This window comes from Haliotis rubra, unplaced genomic scaffold (assembly GCF_003918875.1).
Source record: "Haliotis rubra isolate DU_JTF1 unplaced genomic scaffold, ASM391887v1 Scf27, whole genome shotgun sequence".
NCBI lineage: Eukaryota > Metazoa > Mollusca > Gastropoda > Lepetellida > Haliotidae > Haliotis > Haliotis rubra.
Window position 1 is genome coordinate 1,036,608 of NW_025766780.1, and position 22,590 is coordinate 1,059,197.

Sequence of the window (22,590 nt, forward strand, 5' to 3'; positions counted from 1 at the left end):
TTTTTACATGTAAGTTATACACTGCTATTATAAATAATACCTACTTCTATGTAAATGGCCACAATCTCCAAACTGTGTTATACGGAATACCTCCGGCAAACAACAACGCCAATAATAACATAATAGAGTCCCTGCATCAATACATCTTTAAGTCTAAACGATTTGATAAATTATACTAACAATTATATGCAATCAATTAATGAAGTGTAGCTGCAAGCTCAATCTTTATAAGCACCTACAACGCACATATATGATTTAATTTGTCGGTTTTTGTATCCAGTTCTTGTGTATTTTATTTAAATGATATATGTACTGGTGAGGTATTGATATAAGCAGAGTTCTGCTTGTTTACCAAACCAGATTCTCTAGGAAAAAAAATATGTTTAAACCAAATAGATGGCATGACCACCCGAATATCGACAGAACTGGATATTCTCCTAGCCCTTGCAACACAATACAACAAATAACATAACACACATTGGATGGCTATGCTATGCACCACCGCGATTTATTGCGTGAAAGAAGAGTATATATATTTACAAGTATGTACAAGCCTCAACGGAAGCAGGCGACAAGTCTCTCAGAGACACTGACAAACCAATATAACTGGCAACGAGCCCAGCAGATGGCGACAAGCCTCTCAGTCGGCACCAAACACGGCCGACAGCGACAAGCCTCTCAAAAATGGCAACAAGCCTCTCAAGTGGCGCCAAGCCTCTATCGGCGCCAAGCATGGCCAACGGCGACAAGCCTCTCAAAATGGCAACAAACCTCTCAAGTGGCGACAAGCCTCTATCGGCTCCAAGCATAGCCAACGGCGACAAGCCTCTCAAAAGGCGACGAGCCTCTCCTGTAGCAACGAGCTGCTCTCATGGCACCGAGCCATACAATGACCTGAAACATTTAGAATAGGTTAAAGTACAATATCAAAACTTTTCAGAAGTATCCATGACGCAATGTATACTTGGTGCACAACAAGCGAGAATGACAATTCAAATATCATACGCCTTATATACTCTCATTAGGCGCCACCTACGACTGAATTACACCCCTTTGTTGCATTCCCCTACGCTAGGAGAAAGTAATTTCTATCTCATTCGTCCCTCAAACGATAAAAATATCATTTCTCCTAGCCCTTGCAACACAATACAACAAATAACATAACACACATTGGATGGCTATGCTATGCACCACCGCGAGACTCAAAGAACGGGCAAACTAGAGGCCAAGTGACTGCGACACTCGCAAACGGTTCTCTACAGAATCTTTGACATAACCGTCTTTAGCGCTCTCGCTTTTCCATCTGCCATGCCTCTTAAACATCCTGTCCGGGATGCCACTGTTAGCAGCCGCAGAGGCACCACCTGCACGCAAACTGTGTAAGCCGTACTGTCTAATATCAGAAACGAAAGGAGAAAACGTGTCAATAAACAACTCTCTCAAGCGAGAATAAGTCATAGCTCTATTTTCTTTTCTAAGGACAAACCTATCATGGCACTTGGAAATGTTCCTATACAAGTACTCTTGTGATTCTTCGGGAAACTGTGTTAACGCCAGATACTTCTCCAACCACATGACTGGACACATCTTGGAACTTGTCCTGCTGATCAATAACCATGCCCCGTCTCTATACATATCAGTCTTTGATTTCTCAATGAAAACCATCATATAAGCTTTATAAATCAAAATGTCAGTGCGTCTCAAACAGAGCAACTCTGCAGATCTCAGGAACCCAGCATAGGCAAGCAGGCACATTGACACAATGCGGACATCTTTCAAACATCCTGTATCCGAATAAAAATCAACCAAACTTTCTAATATATCGATAGATATAGGCTCTTTTTTACACACTGGTTTAGCCAACTTTCGCTTAGCAGGCTCCAACACATTTCTCACCAGAAGATTATCAGTAGGACTGGGCAAGCCTATAATACTATGAGCATGACGAATGCTATAAAAGCCGCATGAACGGGCGAAAAGAATGGCTTAGTTGCATCACAGAAACTAGGTAAATGGCACAATGTAAAGGTTTTATAGGAAAATGTACAGGCATACCATTACTTCTCGCCCACTTTAACCACCTCTGCATTCCATAATCATATTTCTTATTAGTTGAATCAGCTCGTGCAAATTGCAAAAGTTCTGGAATTCTACTAACCAACTCTCTGCCTGGGCCTGAAAGGCTATGAATGTCATCAGCGTACGCAATCTCAAAGACATCTGCAAAGAGAATAAGTTAATCAGTATTTCATATTGATTGCCAACATGTCAAAGGTTAAGTCTCTCTCACCAAACATACCCCCTGGAATCCGGCTGGGTACATAAGCTTCCTTGTCTCTGGGTAAATACACGAAATCAAGCACCTCAGGTATGAAAGTTCCTTTCGGACACAACAATGGCCAGTAACTGGCAGAGTACCACGCTGGCACAACCAGAGTACCTTTAGCTTTGCAAACCTTCATATGAGCCAGAACTCTACAAACAAGATACACAGGCGGAACAATCCAGTTGTTTGTATCACCCCAATGCTCAGTGAACGCATCTATTGCAACACATCCTTGATCCCAGAATCTTGAACAGAAAGTTGACACTTTTGCGTTGTAATGAGAAGCAAATCTGTCGACATCATATCTTCCCCACATCTTCTCCAGATTTCTAAAAATATATTGCGAAATTCCCCAATCATCGTGATCAATTGCCTTGCTCAAAAAGTCAGCTTCATCATTAAGTGATCTAGGGACCCATTGCATTTCCAAATGCACAGAATGAGATAAACACACATCGTATATAGATCTGGCAATAGCCTGCAAATCTGGTTTCATGCTACCTTTACACACTATGGATTCAACGTTCGTATTGTCAGTGAACCACTTTACTCGCTGCGAGGCTAACTCCCCAGCCAAGCTTTGAAGAACCACCTTCACCGCCATCAGCTCTCTCCATGTTGAACTCTTATTCGCGTCTTCTGTAGACCAGTGTCCATATATCTCACTCTGGCCAAGCTGAACACAATATCCGCCATACCCACTAGAACTAGCATCACTGTATACTACTTTAGTGACCACACGTTGTTCTACTAGCATACAGTCCTTATGATTATGCAGATTGTTCTTCCAAAATATCTCTCAGGAGATAGTGAAATCAAATCACTCCAGGAAATAACTTCAAGAGTCGGAATACTCAATGATCTTGTCATCAACTGGCAAACGGAACCCGCTACAATCTTCATGGAAATAATCTGGCCAACAACTGAAGCAACAGATCGAACCGGAACTTTACCTGGATGATCTAACAGATATCGGACAGACGACAGTAGCTTGTCCAGCCTCCGTGTAGGAATGGACAACATCATAACTCTGGTATCAATGACAAGACCCAGCCACTCAACAACTTGACTTGGCTCCCATAACGACTTCTCAACCTTCGGTACAAAACCGGATTTAATCAGGTCACTCTTGATAGCTAGCCCAATGCTTCTTGCACTATTCAAACTATCACCAGACATTATCCCATCATCTAGAAATGTCACACATCTGTACGACTGAGATCGCCAGTACTTTACCAATTGACGTGTAATTTTAGTTAACACGTGAGGCGCAGTTGTCAACCCAAAAGGCATAACTACTTGTAAAATGTTCTGTCCCCACCAATACTCCAAGAAAATCCTAAAAAATCAGTATGAGGGTCGAAAATATGTACATGGTGATAGGCAGAATGTATGTCAAATTTCACCAACCAGTCATTTTTGTTTATGTACATAAGAGCTGTTCTCCAGTCTTCATACTTCACAGAGCATTTCCAAACATGTCTGTTTAATAATGATAGATCTAAAATCAGTCTCTTCTTGCCAGACGACCGAGTAGCAACAGATAAAGGACTAACGACAGTAGGTTTCTTGTCACAAACAACGACCAAACCCTTCTTGACTAAATTATGAATAGCACTTTCTACAAAGTCACCATTGCACAGCGCTGACCTGTTATTTCGTCTGTCCATTATCTGGGGGGATGAATAAAAAGGGATTCTGTAGCCATTATCAATGATGTCAATAACAAAATCACTTGCATTGATAAACTTCCAAAATGAAATATTTTCTTTCAATCTGCCTTTTACCATTATTTCTGCCTGTCCTTGTTCTTACTCGTAATAATCTGTCGTTAATCTCAGATTGTCTGATGGAACCTTGAGAGATTGACAAAAACTGTGATACTTAACTTTCGTATCAGTAGAACCACTCTGATCAGGCTGAACTCTGTCTGTCCGACGTGGCATGTTTGCTGACGTAGAGGGGACAATTCCTACGCCAGTGTGAGAAGTCACCGCAGTGAAAGCATGCTCCAGACCTTTGACCTCCCCGGCCACGAAAAAAGCTGAGTCCTAGTAGACAAAGGATCAGCGGGCGTCGCACTCCCACCGGTCTGCACGGACTGGGTACTGGAGGTAGGTCGTGATAACGGCCTATACGGGTGTCCACGTGAAGATCGCAGATTCTTGGCCTTGATCTTCTTGATAGCTTTGTTTTCTGCTCGCGTAATACGCCTGTCATCATCAGAGTTCTCAGCCAACTCACGTGACACATAGTGACGTACCGTCTCCCAACCAGCTTCGGAAGAATCAGCTATTCTTATCAACTTATTACGATTCTCTATCCTGGATACCTCGCTCTGCACAACTTCTTTAATGTAGTCTAACTTTCCATACTCTAGACCAAATTCAATCTGACGAAAGGCCTCAAGTGTCTCTGCGTTAAAATTGTACTGGATTCTATTACCTTCTCTAGACCATGTAAAGTCTTTATCGGCCTTCAATTTCTGGATTTCGTTTGTGGTTTTTGCAAATTCTTCTCTCACACCCTCGAGACTAGCCTCTATTCTAGATTGGATCTTGCGTTCCAAATCCAACTGAGAAGAGTCCATGCGATTTAAAATGGCGTCGAGTTTGTCGTTAATGGGATTGCCAGATTCAGAAGTATCCATGACGCAATGTATACTTGGTGCACAACAAGCGAGAATGACAATTCAAATATCATATAAGCAGAGTTCTGCTTGTTTACCAAACCAGATTCTCTAGGAAAAAAAATATGTTTAAACCAAATAGATGGCATGACCACCCGAATATCGACAGAACAGGATATTATTTTTAAATTGTTATGACATGCCGTTTCTTACCATGTTTAATTCTCCTAAAGGATTATCTTATCTTAGCTGATATCTCTATCCCCCAGGACCCCTAGCCCGACCCCAACAACCGTCTGCGCCCCCCGTCCTGGTGTTACTTTTGAGACGACCACTCCTACCTGTTTGTTTTTATAGTGATAGTGAGACTCCATGGTACATCCTTAATAGTTGCAGTAGTAAAGTTATTATTTTTTACGTCAACTATCGTTTATAATGAAGCTGGGTCTAATTTCAAAATGGGCATTTAAAAAGTGTCCTTTGTAATACAATATAATAAAAGGATGGTAAAGTCACATTAACTCAGTGCGCCTTGTGGCTGCAAGAGTTGTAGCCCCCCAGGGAGTTGAGATTGATAATATCTCAATCGTTTATATGGTGATAGGAAAAAAAAGTAACAGGAAAAAAAGAAACGGAAAAAAGTAAAAGATTCTGCTAGGAAAAAAAGTAACAGGAAAAAAAGAAACACTTTTTCTGTTGTTTGTATAACAAAACAATTACAAGCACATTTTTTGCATCTATAAGCAATGTTCTCAGTTCTAACTAAATGTTCTTACTGAGTCTAATGTTCTGGCCAACCCCAGTCAGAATAGTTTACTTAGCAAAGTTGTTTATACTACCAAGTAGGACAATCAAGGAAATTGCTCAGTAGAGATTTGTTTTAACAGATGAATAGTTTACTTAGCAAAGTTGATTATACTATCAAGTAAGCTGAGTAGGTGAGAAGTTGCTCAGTAAAAACAAGTAACAACAACAACTTAAATAAAATGATCAAAGCTCATCCTAATCCGAATTAAGTGTCTATATAAGTATTTAAAAGTGTTACTTTTTTCTGTTACTTTTTTTCCTGTTTCCTTTTTTTCTGTTACTTCTTTTCCAACATTCGTTTATATATGCCAATCAATTCTGGAGGTCGGGGTTTGATTAATTTTGAGGCTCTTCATCATAGAATTTTATTGTGTACCTTTGCACATGTTTATTTATCGTATGATTCTCTGGTGATGCATGTCAAGATTCACGATGAATACAAGGAATTCGACAGCTATTTTAAGCGCGCCAAGGTTGTTGGACACAATCTGAAATTTGAGGTTGATTTTGTTGATGGTGATGTACTGATGGACGGTACAGCGATGGGAGTAAACCAGGTGAAGTCCTTCACCAAGTCTGCCCAGAGTCGGTCATATATGGAGAAGCTTTCTGAGAAACCATTGCATCGTGTGTACATGCAGTGTGTGGAACAGAATAGCAATCCAACCGACTCCTTCGGCTGGTTGAAGTCGCCTGGTCTAAAATGTGAAACTGAGTGCTTTCTTTTTGCTACTCAGGACCAGTCACTTTTAACTCGCAATCGCCTAAATGTGATTCTTAAGGAAAATATTTGCATGAATGTGTAATGAATTTACAGAGACTGTCCAACACCTTGTCAGTGGATGCCCTTCCTTGGCACAAACAGCATATCATATCGTTGTTTCTCCTATCGTCTCCGCCATGCGTGTGGCCTTGACTCTTGAGGTCCATCCATGGTACGACCCTGAACATGTCCAGGGCGTCATGGAAAATGATGCTTTTAAACTTCTCTGGAATAGAGAAAAGAATTCCTGCCAACAAACCTGATCTTGTTCTTTTTGATAAAGCCAGTGAATTTATTTATATCATTGAATTTTCTGTCCCTTTTGACAGCAACGTGATTGGCAAGATTCAGGAAAAGCATGCTAACTATGCGGACCTCACCTTTGAAATGTCTCTCTTGCATCCCAAGTACACTGTCGCCAGGCTCCCCATTGTTCTCGGTACCCTTGGTTTGGTACCTCCAGATCTCTTGGGGCAGATCAGGAGAGTGCTCGGTTTCTTCACCGGGAGCACAGCCCTTCTGACAGTCTGGTTAATGCAGAAGGCTGCAGTGTTGGGGAGTCTACACATTCTCCGGGAAGTTCTTGGTGGGTTCGACTAGGCAGCGTTTCATGGGAGAAGTCCCATTCGCTGTCTGGGATGTGTGTAGAGGGGGCAAGCTGGTTTTTCACTGGGTTACAGACAGCCAAGGGGAAAGAACTAATTTACTTCTGCAGCCCAGTCAGCCTTCCTCCGGTAATGAAACCAACCACACTGGAGATGGGACTTGCCCCAGGGGAAGGCACAGAACCCGGCCAAGAATATCTTGGTCAAACCATCTTAAAACCACACTACTAGAGTGTGCGAAAGCGACAGGATGGCATGCAAATCCACGCCTCAATGGCAAGCCTAGTGGTTAAAGCGTTGGCTTGTCACGCCGAAGATCCAGGTTCGAATCCCCGCATGGGTACAATGTGTGAAGCCCATTTCTGGTGTCCCCCGCCGTGATGTTGCTGGAATATTGCTAAAAACGGCGTAAAACCAAACTCAGTCAGTCAGTTAGTCTGATAGGAAAGATTCACTTGCCATAGATGAAGTTAATTGTTGTGTCTATGCTGCTGCTCGAACCTTGAAGGAACTTCCCACAGTTCCAAAGAAAAAACATCTAAAACTAAGAACAATACACCAAAGAAAAACAGGTTTCAAGTAAAACTAACAGAAACTAGAAAATACATTTCCTGGAGAGAGCTGTGCCTGAAGTTAAGATCACCAGGGAATCCCATGTCTAAACGACAAAAGTCAATTTGGAGAAAATTAAAATTACAGTTTAAGACAACAAAAGAAAAAATATTTCTCCGAATTGTCGATTCCCTTAAGGCAAAATTAAAGGTTTGGACTGAAAGAAAGCAAAAATAGGAAAAGAAAAAAATAAATTTATCAAACAGAAATAACGAAAAGCACTTCTACAGGCAACTGAAAACAAATGGTGATGGTGAGCATGATAAACGACCTCCCATGGATGCCAATGAAAGGTTCTGGAAACAGTTGTGGTCTGTACCCGGCGACTGTAACCTGGAGGCACCATGGGTCCATGATTATGACCATGCAATGCATGAGAAAATAACTAGGTCGTTTGTCTGCTACATCTCACCAGAATGCCTGAAAAATGTTATCAAAAAGTCCAAATCTGATACAGCTCCAGGGCCTGATGGTATTTGAAACCGGTACTGGAAACTGTTCCCCTGTGTCCAAACACCATAACTTCACTGTTTCAATTCTCTTGTGGGCACATGTGGTGTTCCTCCATGGTTCTGCAAAGGTTGCACAATACTCCTTCCCAAGATAGGAGACTTGACTGATCCCAAAAACCTCCGCCCTATCACGTTTGAATACTCAGTATAAAATCTTCACAGGGTATTTACAAACCTCGTGTCATCTTACTGTTCTTCCAATGACATAATTTATAGAGAACAGAAGGGGTCGAGAAAGGAATGTTGGGGGTGCAAGGATCAACTTCTTGTACAGAAAATAATTTTGGAAGAGGTTAAAACATATCACCGAAACCTCTCCATGTGCTGGATTGATTACAAAAAAGCATGACTCTGTCCCTCATGAATGGATTCTGAAGTCTCTGCGTTGTATTGACCTCCCTGAGCGACTACTTGATTTACTCAAGTCTTTAATGAGTTGCTGGTCGACTCAGTTTGAGATGTACTCGCAAGGGCAGGTGCAGACTTCGGAATCTATTCCAATCAGAAGGGGAATATTCCAGGGGGACTCCTTCAGTCCTTTGCTTTTTTTGTTTGTCTTTAAAACCTTTGTTTTTTTGCTCAATAGAGAGGAGGGTTACCATCCTGTACCTCCTCAGCACAGATCCCCAACACAGCTTACTCATCTCCTTTACATGGATGATATCGAGCCCCTTGCCAAAAGAGATACCAATTTGAAAGAGCAGTTTCTCCTTGTTGAGTCCTTTTCTAATGATATTGGCATGATATTGGCATGACATTTGGACTCGTCAAATGTAATACTCTTCATTTAAAACGTGGCAAGGTAACTAATGATGGATCGGTCAGGATACAAGGGGGAGGAGTTATTGATGAAGTCCGCTGGTCTCAAATGTGAAACTGAGGGCTTCCTTTTTGCTGCTCAAGACCAGTCGCTTCCCAATCGTAATCGCCAAAATGTGATTCTTAAAGAAAATATTAGCAGGGCAACACTAAAGGTTTGCCTCATGTGATGTCATGTCAACAAGACAATCATTTTCTGTTGGTGCATCAATGATGTGAGGGCAATTACTAGAAAGACCAATTCGAGGCAGAATAAAACACAACCGGTTCAGGGAACACACCACCATCTGGAACCCCTGAATGGGACAGTATACTGTTCAAAGTTACCACTCTGTCAGTAACATTAGTATATATGAATGGTAGACATGAGTGTCATCAACCTACTTCAGCCAAGAAGTGGTAAAAATACAGTTAATCATTCTGGATCATAAACAGAAAAAGAAACATTCAATCCCATTGGCACCCCAAAATTTCATAAGCAGTTTATATGATTTAAACATATTTTATTCATGAAAACTATAAGTTTATATCTTTATCTGAAGTACAAACAATCATCTTGAAAAGATTTCTTTTTATCAATATGACAAAACTTTATGGATAACAACTTGTAATTCGTGAGTATGGCATTTCGTTAGATTCTTGAACCGATATCAAGCGGGAATGAAACGTGAAGAGAAAGGGATGTATATATGTTACAGGAAATATGTATTATCAGTAAATATGTATAATATCTGAAAATTTCAGTAATTATATATGTCTGATTCACCCAGGAATTATGTGTAATTACTGAAATTTTCAGTAATTATACATAATTCCTGAAATTTAAGAAACAAAATTATACATATTTACTGAAATCATTTGAATGACTGAAAAATTGATATTACTCTTAAAGTCAGTATGGTTTTCATAGATATGTCTTCATTTTTAGGAACAAGGTACAGCACATTGATTTCCATGAATTTTATTTCATTGTGTTCACAAATTTTTATTTGAACATGGGAGTGCTGAGTGACATCTAGAACTACATTGAATCCTTGCCTTGTAACACTTGCAGCGATTGGTCTGACAACGCTTTGAGCCTGCACAGTTGCATTTAGTGAAACCGTGTTCACTACAGTAAGAGTGTTGGTGAACAGCTTGCCGAAGGGAAATGGTTTTCTCCATGCTGAAGTCATCTGCAGAGGACGGTCCCTTTTGTTGTAGCTCTCTTACGCTTCCGGTGGCATTCAACACACAAGTTCTTGAAGAGGGTCAATGCTCCAATGGTTATGTTTGCGTACTTCTTGGACAGTTCATGAACCATTTTGTCCCGTCCCCCATGGCCCGTCGCAATGTGACCCCGTTTGACAACTTCATGGGTCTCTTCTATGGAAATGAAGTACAGGGGTGTTTCTTCTTCATGCTGACTTCTTCTGATCAGTCTGTTAATGTCACCACACTGAAGAACTTCATACTTCTTAAAAAGATAGAACTGATGAGGAGTCTTCTTGGAGGTATTGGATGCTTCTAGGAGGTCGCTGATGATCTTGTTGTATTCTTCCTTTGGTATCAGATCACGTTTGTTCGTCTCATAAATCTTGAAAAGTCCTTCTCGGAAAATCTTCTCGTGATCCATATTTGGAAAGTGAAGCAGATCCAAATTTACCAACATTTATACTGGTCTGGCGCTAATTATGTTAATTTGTTTTCAATAATTAAATATTATTATGTTGTGACTGTACTGCATTTTTACCCTGCTGTATTATATTTACAGACCGTGTTTTCAATAATTTAACATGTATTTCTTACAAAAAATGCTTCCAAACCCTGTATTGTTTGAAGGCTATTAACATTGTCCATATCCTCCCGTCTCTCAGCGGCTTGTTAAAGGTCACATGCAACCAAAAAATCAAACATAATTAAAACACAATTATCACTTATTCATGACATATAATATACATTGCTGATTATGAAAAAACATATAAACAAAATTATAAGCGTACAATCGCAAATCAAAAGTGTAATATTTTTGGTTTACTTCCCTCAAAACGAAGCACCCGGGATACCGAACCGAGTCAGAGCGGGTGGGTGTGCACTCAAGTGTAACGGCTGGTTCATTTGCCGATGCCCTCACGGCATATTGTGTGTTTGTGTGTGTGTGCACATAGAGATGTTGGGTTTTGTAAATACATGCTCATTTTTTTAGTATAACTTGTTGCAATCAACAGACATCATAACATGTCATGTGTACAAGTATCACACCTGCCTGTCTGTGTAATTACATAATGTGACAGAGACCGAACTCGGGCCATAAATCAATGCGTTTTGTTTGTGGTGTATAGCCTGATAGGTGTTAAGTTCAAATTGCATGTGGTCAGTGATCGAAGTTGTGTATTGAATATTGTCATTAACAGACAGGCAGGCAGACACATAGGTGTCAATAAAACAGACATTGAGTTTTGTCTGCGACAGAGGCATATATATATCTGTCAGTGCTAAATAACGACATTGCTTTTAAATATCGAACTGAGAAAGTGACTGGGTAAGAAGAACGTGTGGTGAAATAGACAAATGAAATTATATAAACAGTTAAATCGGTAATCTACTGTCATAACATATAAAAAGCTCGCGCCTGTGAAATGAGAAAAATAGCTCACATCAAAGCCTTCACCGAGTATTCACCGCCAGCGAAGGTTTTTCGTCTTATAATGTCGAACGCCTCACTGGTTGACACATAGCTGAGTAGATCTAGATCCTAACATCCTAGATCCTAGATCTGTAAGTCCATACCAAAAGGTATCAGAATCTGCAAAGTTGTGTTTTACGTTGCATGTGACCTTCAATGAATACCGTGAGGACCATGTTTTTTTCTTCAATAATTAAGTATGTAACTCAATAATTAATTATGTTGTGACTGTACTGCACTTAACCTTTGATCCTGCTGTAATGTATTTACAGGCCATGATTTCAATAATTTAACATGTATTTCTTACTAAAAATGCTTGAAACCCTTTATTGTTTGAATACCGTGAAGATCATGATTTTCGATAAATAAGTATAATTATGTTGTGACTGAACTACACTCAACCTTTGATCCTGCTGTATTTTATATACCATAAGAAGACATATCTTTGAAAATCTGACTGACTTCAAATGTAATATTAGTATTTCAGTAATTCAAACTGATTTCACATCCTCGATAATCTCCAGGGTAAACGTTTACGATAAATCTCCATTATACCCTGGATGCATCTACGGATCTGCCGCATGAGTTTATTACCTCCCGTGGCTGGCTTTTTATCCAATCAGGTGTCTACCCTGGGAAGTTGAGCGTACTAATCACAACTCACTTTCGCTTCTTTTATCGAACCGATTAAACTTGGCAACATAATTGTTGCAGAGGTACTCGGAAAGAGGTAGAAAGAGTTCATGCATATATTTATTAAGGTGTCAGACCTGTCAATTTTTCTGTATGATTTCCCACAAAATCCGAGTCGTACTGGGAACAAAAGTTCGCGGCTGCGACCGCTATCTTTGTTGACACTGGCAAGCTTGGTTGTAACTGCGGCTTAGCTGATTGGCAACTGTGAGAATGCGGAGCCAGCAAAGGGAGGTAATAAAATTATCGGGCCGAGCCATAGATGAATCCAGGGTACTAGTGGAAATTTATCGGAACGCATACCCTGGAGATTATCGAGGATGATTTCAGAAAATATGTATAATTTTGTTTCATTATTTTCAGAAATTATGTATAATTACTGAAAATTTCAGTAAATATACATAATTCCGGAGTGAATCAGACATTATACATAATAACTGAGTGAGTTTAGTTTTACGCCACACTCAGCAATATTCCAGCTATATGGCGGACATAATTACTAAAAGTTTCAGTAATTATACATATTTACTGATTATACATATTTCCTGTAACATATATACTGAATGTAACAAAGAAAACAACATAATTAACATAATTGGATAGGCAGTTACAAAGGAAAGGCGTGGAAGACAGAGATGTACAAATGAAACGTCCAGACCCATCAACACCCGAGTGAAAGAACATCAAACTTCCGTTACCAACAGCAAATCAGCCATCTCTGACTGCATCAAAGCAAGCCCCAGTCATCATTCTTGCAAACAATCAGACTTCACTAACACAAGCTCACAGAAACCATCCACATCAAAAGCCCACCATCAACCGAGACCAAGGATACTTCATTCCATCCACTTATGATTCATTCCTCCACCAAGCCCAATCTTCTGAATAAACATCTAATTATTTGTACATCTCTGGCTTCTTCTTCTATACATCCCATTCCTGCTTAACAGCGGTATCCATAAAGTTAAACAAAGGTTTGTTGCATTGAATGGAAACATATTCCTCACAAAAAGCAGAGGAACACCCACCTGTTGTGAGTAGCATATAAATTTTGAAAGATATCTTTACAGAACAGAATCCATAGGATTAACTATTGTTAAATTATTAATAGTTCCATGACATGCTTAAGAAAGAAACAGATAGCATTATGGAGTCATGTTTCAAAAGAAAAAATGGTGTGTTTTCCCCAAATTATATTAACAACAATGAACAACCATCTCCAAATGCAGTATTGTGCAGGTTAGGCATCATGAAAGCAGGCTACATTCAGATGTAATCACACAACTTTCTGCCATGGCCTTTTAGTGCATGAAGCAATGGACACAAACATCAACACACATAATTTGGAACTGCCAACATGCTGCAGATCTGAGCTCAAGACGTCAAGCAAGTAAGAATTCCACTGTCAAGATGTTCATCTGGGTTGAGCAACATTTCATGCCAAAATTTGTTCTGTTCACAGATGAGTACTAGGTTTTGTTTGGAGTGCAACCTGCACCACAGAAATGCTCTGCAACCTTGCAGGCACTTTATTAATGGTTTGTGCTCCAGGACAGTGACAGACCCCTTTGTGACAGGGGTGTGAGAGACTTAAGTAGAGATGAATGTCAAAATATTGGGGACACAGAACGGCATGCAGTTTATGTGATGTCCTGCATATTCAGATGTAGCAGGTATTTTACATATGTGTGTTGTACCAGAATCTTGACCGTATTTCCAGGCATTGATTGTGCAACTCATTCTTCCTGCAAGCACTGGGGAGGTTAACAAGATCATGATTGCAGGAATGCATTCAACAGAGAGGGAGCAATATTGAGATTGTGACTTCCGTGTTACTATTAGATTTTATCCCATGTGGCTCTGTTAATCTTTACACTGTTTACAAATTCAATTGAATTTCCATTGTTAAAACACAATGAAGTATTGTTGATAATTTTCTGAAAAACAAAAACAACTAGCACTGTATGCTTTTTTTCCTCTTTATTGCTTGAAACATGGGTGTTCCCATACTATTTGTATGGAGTATAGATCAAACGTGTAACTGGCATTGGCAGATCATAAGGAACCAACCATGTAAATTTCTTGGGGGGTTTGTGGCTGGGGATTTTTTTCTCAGTGATGGAATATGTTTCTTATCACTGCTTCAAGCTATATTACAACGATAAAATTACTCATTTTAAAAAAAAATTCCAGACACCCCGAGAATATCAGGTCGGTCGGTCCCTCAGAATGGTAGTTCTTCCAAGGTGCTTTGAAAAAGTAAATATACCCCAGTACACATGTCAATAGATTACAACCAAAACAATATATATTACAATATATTACAAAATATAAATTTGGAATTCCCCTTTCCCCAAGATCTGTGCTTAGACAGATTTTCACACACTACTCATACTTCAGGCCAATCAATCACAGTTAAATAAGTATTTAAAACTGACCTTATTGAGCAAACAATTATGACATTAATAATCCTGAATAACAATGCAAGTACAATAAGAAAAAATCCAAAATACTTTCACGTTAACACAAAGAGATCTGTTCGTTTCTTTACTGAATTACTGTTTCCTGTTCAATCCAGAATAAATAAATAATTAAATGAACATGTTAAGTGCTTGTAAGCACCCTAATACTTACAAAAAAGGAAACAGCCCCATCACCAAAATTTCTAAAAAGCCGAAAAGACCATTTATGTCCAACAAAATTAGCTTCGGGGGGGCGACGAAATTTCACAAGAAAAATGTTGCCTCTTGTTAACTGAATGGGAAAGCAAAAGGCATTCCCAATGTAATAACAATTACATTTCTGGTTCAGGTAACACATCCAAAATCAGCAAAAAATAGTTTTCCTCTAGTTAACTTACTTCATTTTCTCTTTGAATGAAAATCACTTTTGGTTGGAGAAAACATATGCCAAATTCAGCAATGTTTAGCATAGTGACCTTAATATGAGAGGTACAACCAATTCAAGTTTAGGAAAACACATGTCCCATGAAATACAGCCTTCAACCTTGCACCATAAATAAGTTACATGCACTTCAACTTTCCATGACCTTGACCCACAATTTAGCCTTGTAAATTCTTACAAACATGGCACAAAATGTGTGAGTTCACATCACATCCATCACATGGAGTGGGCAGTGTTTCAGCCATATCATCACTTTGAAGGTAATGTGTAAGAAGTACATGTATATTATTAAAATCTGTCAACAATGGACAGTACAATAAGTAGATGTACACAAGTAACATATGTTATATTTGGGATAACAGTAGATCACATACTTTGTGTACCCCTCTGACAAGTGTAAATTGGAACGACTCCCACAGCCAAAAGCTATGAATACGTTTAGAAAGTGGTCAAATGTAACATATGTTATATTTGGGATTACACTTCCTCAGTAAAGTACAGATTCTAGTACTTTTGGAGGCTCTTGTCCCATCTGTGATTCATATGCACACACTCAGAGTCAGGTATCTAATTGCCAGCACACAAAGTCAGTGATCTAACCCACTCAGCCACCGCTGAGATGTACACAGTCATACAGTTTGATTAGGTTAATTATACTAAACAGCAGAACTATCCTTAGAATGACCTTCCACTGACTCTGATCTTCCATCAAGCTAGCTCTAAACCAAACAATTTCAATGTCCTATGTACAAAATTTAATTTAAACATTTTATTTAAACAGAAATACAGCATGTGCAGTTCACAGACCAGAAACTATTCATCCTTCAGAATTCAGTAAACACTTCAATAGTCAGGCTGCTGATGAACTATTGAGGGGACACATGTCATGATTAAGCAATATGTCAAAATAATTCCCTTGAGACATTTTGGAGGAGCCTTACTAAATATTCCCCAAGATTTTCACACACTGTGAAAAAAACAAATAGTCATGGCAGTCAAGCCTAGGCTAAACATTTTAAAGCATTCACATTTAGATGGAATTCTGACCAGAAAACCCCAAATGTGACTTCCTGGCAACTGTAATGATCTCAATTAGAGAGTGAATTGAAATTTAATGTCATATGGGCATATCAATGAAGTGAACTCAAATAAACAACAGTCATGCACTGGAACATTCACAAGGAATAGCAGCTCAACTTTCCTTCAAGTACCCTCAATTATCCATTTTGGTAAAAAACGTGGACCCACTCACCACCATAGCATTCTGTGTCATAAGGATGAAATAGCCATCTAATTAAATAAGTTACCTTCATGATTGAAATAAGTGGCAAAACCACCATGGATGCATGCTCACTATTACATACATCTTATCACATAACTTCTCTTCACCTGCATTAATCTTCAGGAAAATATTCATTTTCCACCAAAAGTGTTTTCCTTACATTCTTCCCAGCCAATTACATATATCATACTCTTGACAAACTCAAGCCAAGGTGATAAAGTAGATATGTTCCTTGCAAAGTTACATGGTGTGGTGACATCACTTGCCAAAATTATCTTATGATGGCACATGGATGAAGGCTATATCGTAACCAAATGGATTAACATACACTGGATAATCAAGGATGCCCCTAATTTTTTTCAGACACATTAATAACAGAGCTTTGCAGGGAAAACATCCATATTTTATCACATGAAACTCCCCTGCACATTTAGAGTTTGTTTTTATTCAGTTACATTTAGAATTTTCACAAAGTCAGCAATATTCCTGGAATATCAATAGGGCCAAGAAATTGAAAAACAATGGATCAGTCAATTCAGTGACTGAAAGAACAAGCAACTCCACACCCTCAAGGTACAATGACACAATCAAACAGGTCATCACCTGATCCTCTTTAGTTGGTTGCAACACAAAATACTTTGGAAGTTTTCTTCGCTGGAATTTCCACAGGATTTTTGGACAAAGAAAGCTTTTATAAGTGAAAATGGTTTCAAGCAAACGACAACGAAGACCAGCTGTTTCGGAATGATTATCAATATCACTAACATATTTATCAGACATTATTGGAAGTGTCTTAACTCCCTTTCTTTTTAATGTTTTGAAATTTATCACAGATCAGCCTAGTCCAGCTCAGCACATCTTTATACAATAATCACAAATTCTACAAATGTTGCAATCAGTTGACAATCATTCTTATGTTCACACTTTCATGTCATTAGTATACTATAGCATGATACATTCCTGTTTGCGGCATTAACTGCTGTCCCCAAAAAGTGAATTAATGAACTTTTGTAGGAGAAAATAATGCCACAGCATTGTAGCTCACCTTGAACTGTAGTAAACAAATGCAAAAATAACAAAAACGACAGCCACACAACAAAATTTGCACTCAGCAATGATATTCCAACATCTAATGCAAGATATGTTATCATCATAGGCAGGAACATGCAATTTCAAAAGAGAAAACGTTAAAATAACCAAATATGAATTTTGAGCTTTTTCAAGAGCCTCTTATATATCAATGAAAGAAGTATAAAGACAGAAATAGTCACTGAACCCCATTATGAACCGTGCACATAGTAATTATCAGTCCAATTTGAAATAGCCGAGCAACATCCATGAGTAGGTTTATCAATGCGTCTGCTGTGGATTCACCAGTCCAGTTGTTTCTGGTGAGATGCTAACAGATGGCTCTGATGCGGATACCAATCAGTGGACAAGCAGGCCCTGACAAACCTCACTTGTCATTCAGTCAGGTGAGCTTAAAATCAGAAACTGGTTTACATGTAGAAATATTTTAATGAGAAAATAAATTCAATTAAACTATGCAGAAAACAGATAAGTTCTCAAGAAAAGTGCATGCATAATAAAGTGTGTTTTCACATGGATTATGTGTTTTTATCTCTGTGTATTTTTGTTTTTATGTTGTTTGTTGTGTGTGTGCATGTTTGTGAGTGTGAGTGAGAGAGAGAGAGATAGATCTCTGTATAGTAACATAAAGAAAATATTTACATTTATATGCTGTACATAACTACACAGTATCTTCTGTGGCAAGGACATTTCAGTCACACAAACAACCTTATCTGATTAAAGGAGAGCAATCAACTTCTCTTTTTTTTATTGCTAGTCTTTAAATGCTGGGAGTGTGTGTTCATTCATATTTACAACATGTAGGTATCTACACCAATGAAAGAGCACCAAATATAAATTAACATGATGAGAAGAAGATATATAGATATATAACATATTTACAACATAACAACATAGGGATGATTTCAATCATTCTTACACAAACACTCCTGAGAGGCACACTATCAACAACAGGAACAAGTCTTTAACATATCATCATGTTCACATGCACAGGATAACCATTGTGTCTACAACTATACATGTTAAAATCAACTTTGTCTTCAAAGTAATTGGAATATTTCCCCCAAGAAACAAATACTAGGGCTGAAACGGTTACCAGCATACTTTAAAACAAACTACATAAGTTAATAAGTTTTGTTTCTCCATCAAATAAACTGTTACTGGGCAAACTTACAAATTAGAACCACCTTTGCACTGAATGCCATATAACAAGTCTTTTTAGCTCAGCCTATTTTTTTTCTTGAATATTATAGACAGGAACAGTTACAGTATTCTTCAGTCTGCTAATTAGATTACCGGTACACAATTACTAATAAAGAGGCATAACTGGCTACACAGAGGGCCATACTTACTACATGACAACCCATGGCACTAGTGGCAGTCACAAATAGTACATAAAGGTCAAAGGTTGACTAAGGTGTGACAAATATCACAACACGCCATAAAATATAACATATTTTATTGTCATACCCCAAAATAATATACTTCATATGTAGTAGTGATACATGCAGAGCATGTCTGAGTATTGGGCAAACATTACCTTTTCAAGACATATAAACATTCTGTGGGCAATGTTTGGATTTAGAAAGTATCAAGTTAACGACAACCCTTCATGAGCAGTTATTACTCAGGTGAGCTAAAAAAAGAATATAGCTGTATTTTCCTAATAAATATAGTACACTGCTTCTTCCTGTTTGTCACCTTAGAAAAACTGCAAGAAAAACAAGAAAATGGAATAAATCTGGGTCATGGTATAAGTGAAATGAATACAAGCTGATATATGATTGTTTTCAAGAGGTAAAGGCCAATTTATGAGTGATAATCCTGCATATATAAACATTACATTCCAGGTATAACTCTATTTTTGTTCTTTCGTGAGTTCAGTATAGGGTGAGCATATGGCATTTTCAAAAGCATTTCAGTTGTATCTCAGCAACTTATTGTGTGAGGAATGTCTGTGGTACTCTTAATTCAAGATTACAAATCAGGGCCTTTAATCCATTTCAAATTGAAAGCAAACATGTGATGATACAATGGTAAAGTGACTGTTGTATACTACAAATACACACACTGTTATATATAACTAATCACTGAATGATATTTATCATGAACTTAAATAATATGTTACATGTTAAAGATTACAGTGAATGTTGTAAAAGTTAGACTCATCATAGAAATTAGGGCTGGGACGGGTCCAAAGTTTCTACCCGGGTTCCCCACCCCCTATTTCCATACCCTACCCGGATACCCGTTATGTTAATTCCTGACATCAAATATGCAAGAAATGGCAATATATTCTTCAGCTCGGAGGTTAAAATTTAGAGTTTTTCAATATCTTAAGCATGCATTATGTTCAAAAGTGAATGTAAATTATGTCTAACTCTTCAAAGACATTACATCCTTTAAATCATGAAAGAATAACATTTGTTACCCATCCCAGCCCTAATAGAAATCATGTACAAATCTGTGCATAAGTCAAGCACCATCAATAATGTATGAAATATTTAAACAGTGCCTAAAAGCATGTGATACTCATTTGCACCTCCACCTCATCTAAAAGTTACCTGATAAGCATTTCGAGTTGTACTAACCATTTATGAAAAATCATAATAGTTTCTGATATGTTGAACACAATTTACATTTAGGCACATGCCAAACACTTTGAGTCCTATTTCTTCTCATTCATTGACAACATGTTGCCAAATCTTCTGACAAAACACACTCTGTTTGTATCAATCACTACTGGGTGAAAACATGACATGGTCTGATGATGTTTACAACATGCCTTGCCATGGAGAAAAACAAATGGGCATGTTCTTTTAGTTCTTTTGGGTCGCTCGCTCTCCAAAAAACAACTTCTAGCCCCATGGGAAGTCTTGCCTCAATAGCAAGGACGGCAAAGGATAACAGCATTGACCAGTATTCCAGTTATATAATGGTATATTCGCTAAATGTGGGAGGAAGATCCAAAGTGACGCAGGTCTCAGACATTTAAAAGTTTGTGAAACCAAAAACCTAAGAGAAATGAACACACTAGTCAAACTGTTGAAAATGCTGGCCTACTATCCATGGACAGTTTGGGTGCTGAAACATTTTTTACATGTATCTCTTGTTATCAAAAGGTGTTCGACTTTGAAACTTCCTTGACCATAAAGCCTGTCCCATTGTTCTTCTTACAAGTAAAAAAGGTATGTGACAGTTTGAGGATGCAGCTGGTTCAAAAATTAAAATATGCAAAAAACATATTTCATGTCATTCTGTGTAAATCATATATTTGCTACATACAGAAGTTCAGCTTGGTGAGGTTATTAATTTCATTTTAATAGCATGTAAAGTCCTGTATTCCTAAACTTACTTCAAGGCACTTCAGCAGTGTAAGACAGATAACTGATTAATTAATGAGAAATGTTATACTTTGGATCTTATGTGTCCAAGTTTGCATTTACGGCAGAGAAATATATACACTTTTCAAAACAAATGGCATAACGGTGGCACAGTTAACACTATGAATATCAGTGATATCAGGACAACTTGGTCCTTCTGACCCCTCCGTAATCTACTTTTAAAATCTCTTCATAAGTTACATGCCTTGGAGAAACATACATTATTTTATTTTCAGACAGGTCAATAACTTTAATTGATGAAAACTATGCAAGCATGTTTTGGTATCCATTTCAGCCCATGTAAGTTATCATTCAAACACACTCAAAGCAAGTTTCAAACGGACTTGTCTCCCTTAATGAAAATAAATAATCCTCAAAATGTAAGAGCAAAGTGAGGCGCAGTTTCGCTCAATATAAACTGTGAAGGCAACAGTAGACTAGAAGTCTAGTAGACCAGAGATGATCATTTCAAACACTCCATCTCCTTTCTGACAGCTGTCAAAACTGAAGCTACAGTATCAAGTTGACGAGCCAGCCAACAGCAATTTGGATTGTCTTGCTTACTCCAATCCACTGTCACAAACTTGTACACATGGCAAACTATACATTTATCCATTATGCTCATTCAATCTCGGTCTCAAGGCAGTCCCCTCGTGTAAGGCGGTAGTTGGCAATCTCAGAGATTCCATGATAGTGTACAAACGCTGCTGCCACCACAAATATATGGAAGATTTGGTGGCTCTGAAACTGAAACCATAAAAAATGTTGATTGAAATCACGAATACATGTCATTCTGCAAATTACAGGGAAAATATTCACAGGCCCTTGTGTCTTTGCGAAGATTAAAGATTTAAATAAAAAAAGTTTTGAGATGACCCCCGACCCGAAATGCTGCACAATACAATACATTATGACAAGGCCGGACACTTGGGTGTACCCTACCCACTTGCTTTGCCAATCGCTACGCTACCATCGCCTACAATCAAATAAAACTTAATGTAAACATAATCATGGATGATTGGCCTATCGATCACCACTCATGGCACCCACCAATTCTTTATTGTTATTTCTGCAAGTCGATTGAAACCCGATTTTAACTCTCAACTAAACGATCTTGACACAAATGGATGACGATGTGTCCGCACAAAACGGGGGTGTGGTTGAAGCAAGCCCTCTGATTGGTCAACGCTTGCAAATCTGCACATTCTTTATAAATTCGCGGAAATTTTCCCTTTCATCGACTGCTTAATGAAAGAATATTTTTTCGAGCAATGCCTTCTAATAAGAAAGCATCAGTTGTAAATGTCACCTTAACAAGCATGAACCAACCAGAGGGCTTGCTTCGACCACATCCCCGTTTTGTGCAGACATATCGTCATCCATTTGTGACAAGATCATTTAGTTGAGAGTTAAAATCGGGTTTCAATCGACTTGCAGAAATAACAATAAAGAATTGGTGGGTGCCATAAGTGGTGATCGATCATCCATGATTATGTTTACA

The 22,590-nt window shown here is 38.4% G+C and overlaps 3 protein-coding genes across 4 annotated transcripts in view; all 3 read right to left on the reverse strand.

The window, feature by feature from the left end:
- Window positions 1-792: 792 nt before the first annotated feature.
- LOC124280609 lies at window positions 793-3,571 on the reverse strand. Its single transcript, XM_046716591.1, has 3 exons — window positions 3,280-3,571; window positions 2,159-2,220; window positions 793-894 (listed from the first exon to the last, which is right to left on the reverse strand). Exons 1-3 carry the CDS (start codon window positions 3,503-3,505, stop codon window positions 793-795), a joined length of 390 nt encoding a protein of 129 aa, XP_046572547.1. The 5' UTR covers window positions 3,506-3,571.
- Window positions 3,572-10,244: 6,673 nt separating this feature from the next.
- Window positions 10,245-10,688, reverse strand: LOC124280611 (KRAB-A domain-containing protein 2-like). The gene has a single exon (XM_046716593.1). It carries the CDS (start codon window positions 10,686-10,688, stop codon window positions 10,245-10,247), a length of 444 nt encoding a protein of 147 aa, XP_046572549.1.
- Window positions 10,689-19,761: 9,073 nt separating this feature from the next.
- The window catches only part of LOC124280557 (adiponectin receptor protein-like), a 37,340-nt gene continuing 34,511 nt past the window's right edge, over window positions 19,762-22,590 (reverse strand). For both annotated transcript variants that reach the window (XM_046716503.1, XM_046716502.1), the window contains exon 7: window positions 19,762-21,836. In XM_046716503.1, coding sequence (XP_046572459.1) covers window positions 21,711-21,836 — 126 coding nt within the window. In that variant the 3' untranslated portion in view covers window positions 19,762-21,710. The remainder of the gene's footprint in view (window positions 21,837-22,590) is intronic.

Coding starts and splice junctions, on each gene's coding strand:
- LOC124280609 (XM_046716591.1), bottom strand. CDS start 3,505: ATGTCTGGTGATAGTTTGAATAGTGCAAGAAGCATTGGGCTAGCTATC. Junction 2,221..3,279: donor ATATCTGTTAGATCATCCAG/GTAAAGTTCCGG, acceptor TTCTCTTTGCAG/ATGTCTTTGAGATTGCGTAC. Junction 895..2,158: donor CAGGCCCAGGCAGAGAGTTG/GTTAGTAGAATT, acceptor TAAATGTTTCAG/GTCATTGTATGGCTCGGTGC.
- LOC124280611 (XM_046716593.1), bottom strand. CDS start 10,688: ATGGATCACGAGAAGATTTTCCGAGAAGGACTTTTCAAGATTTATGAG.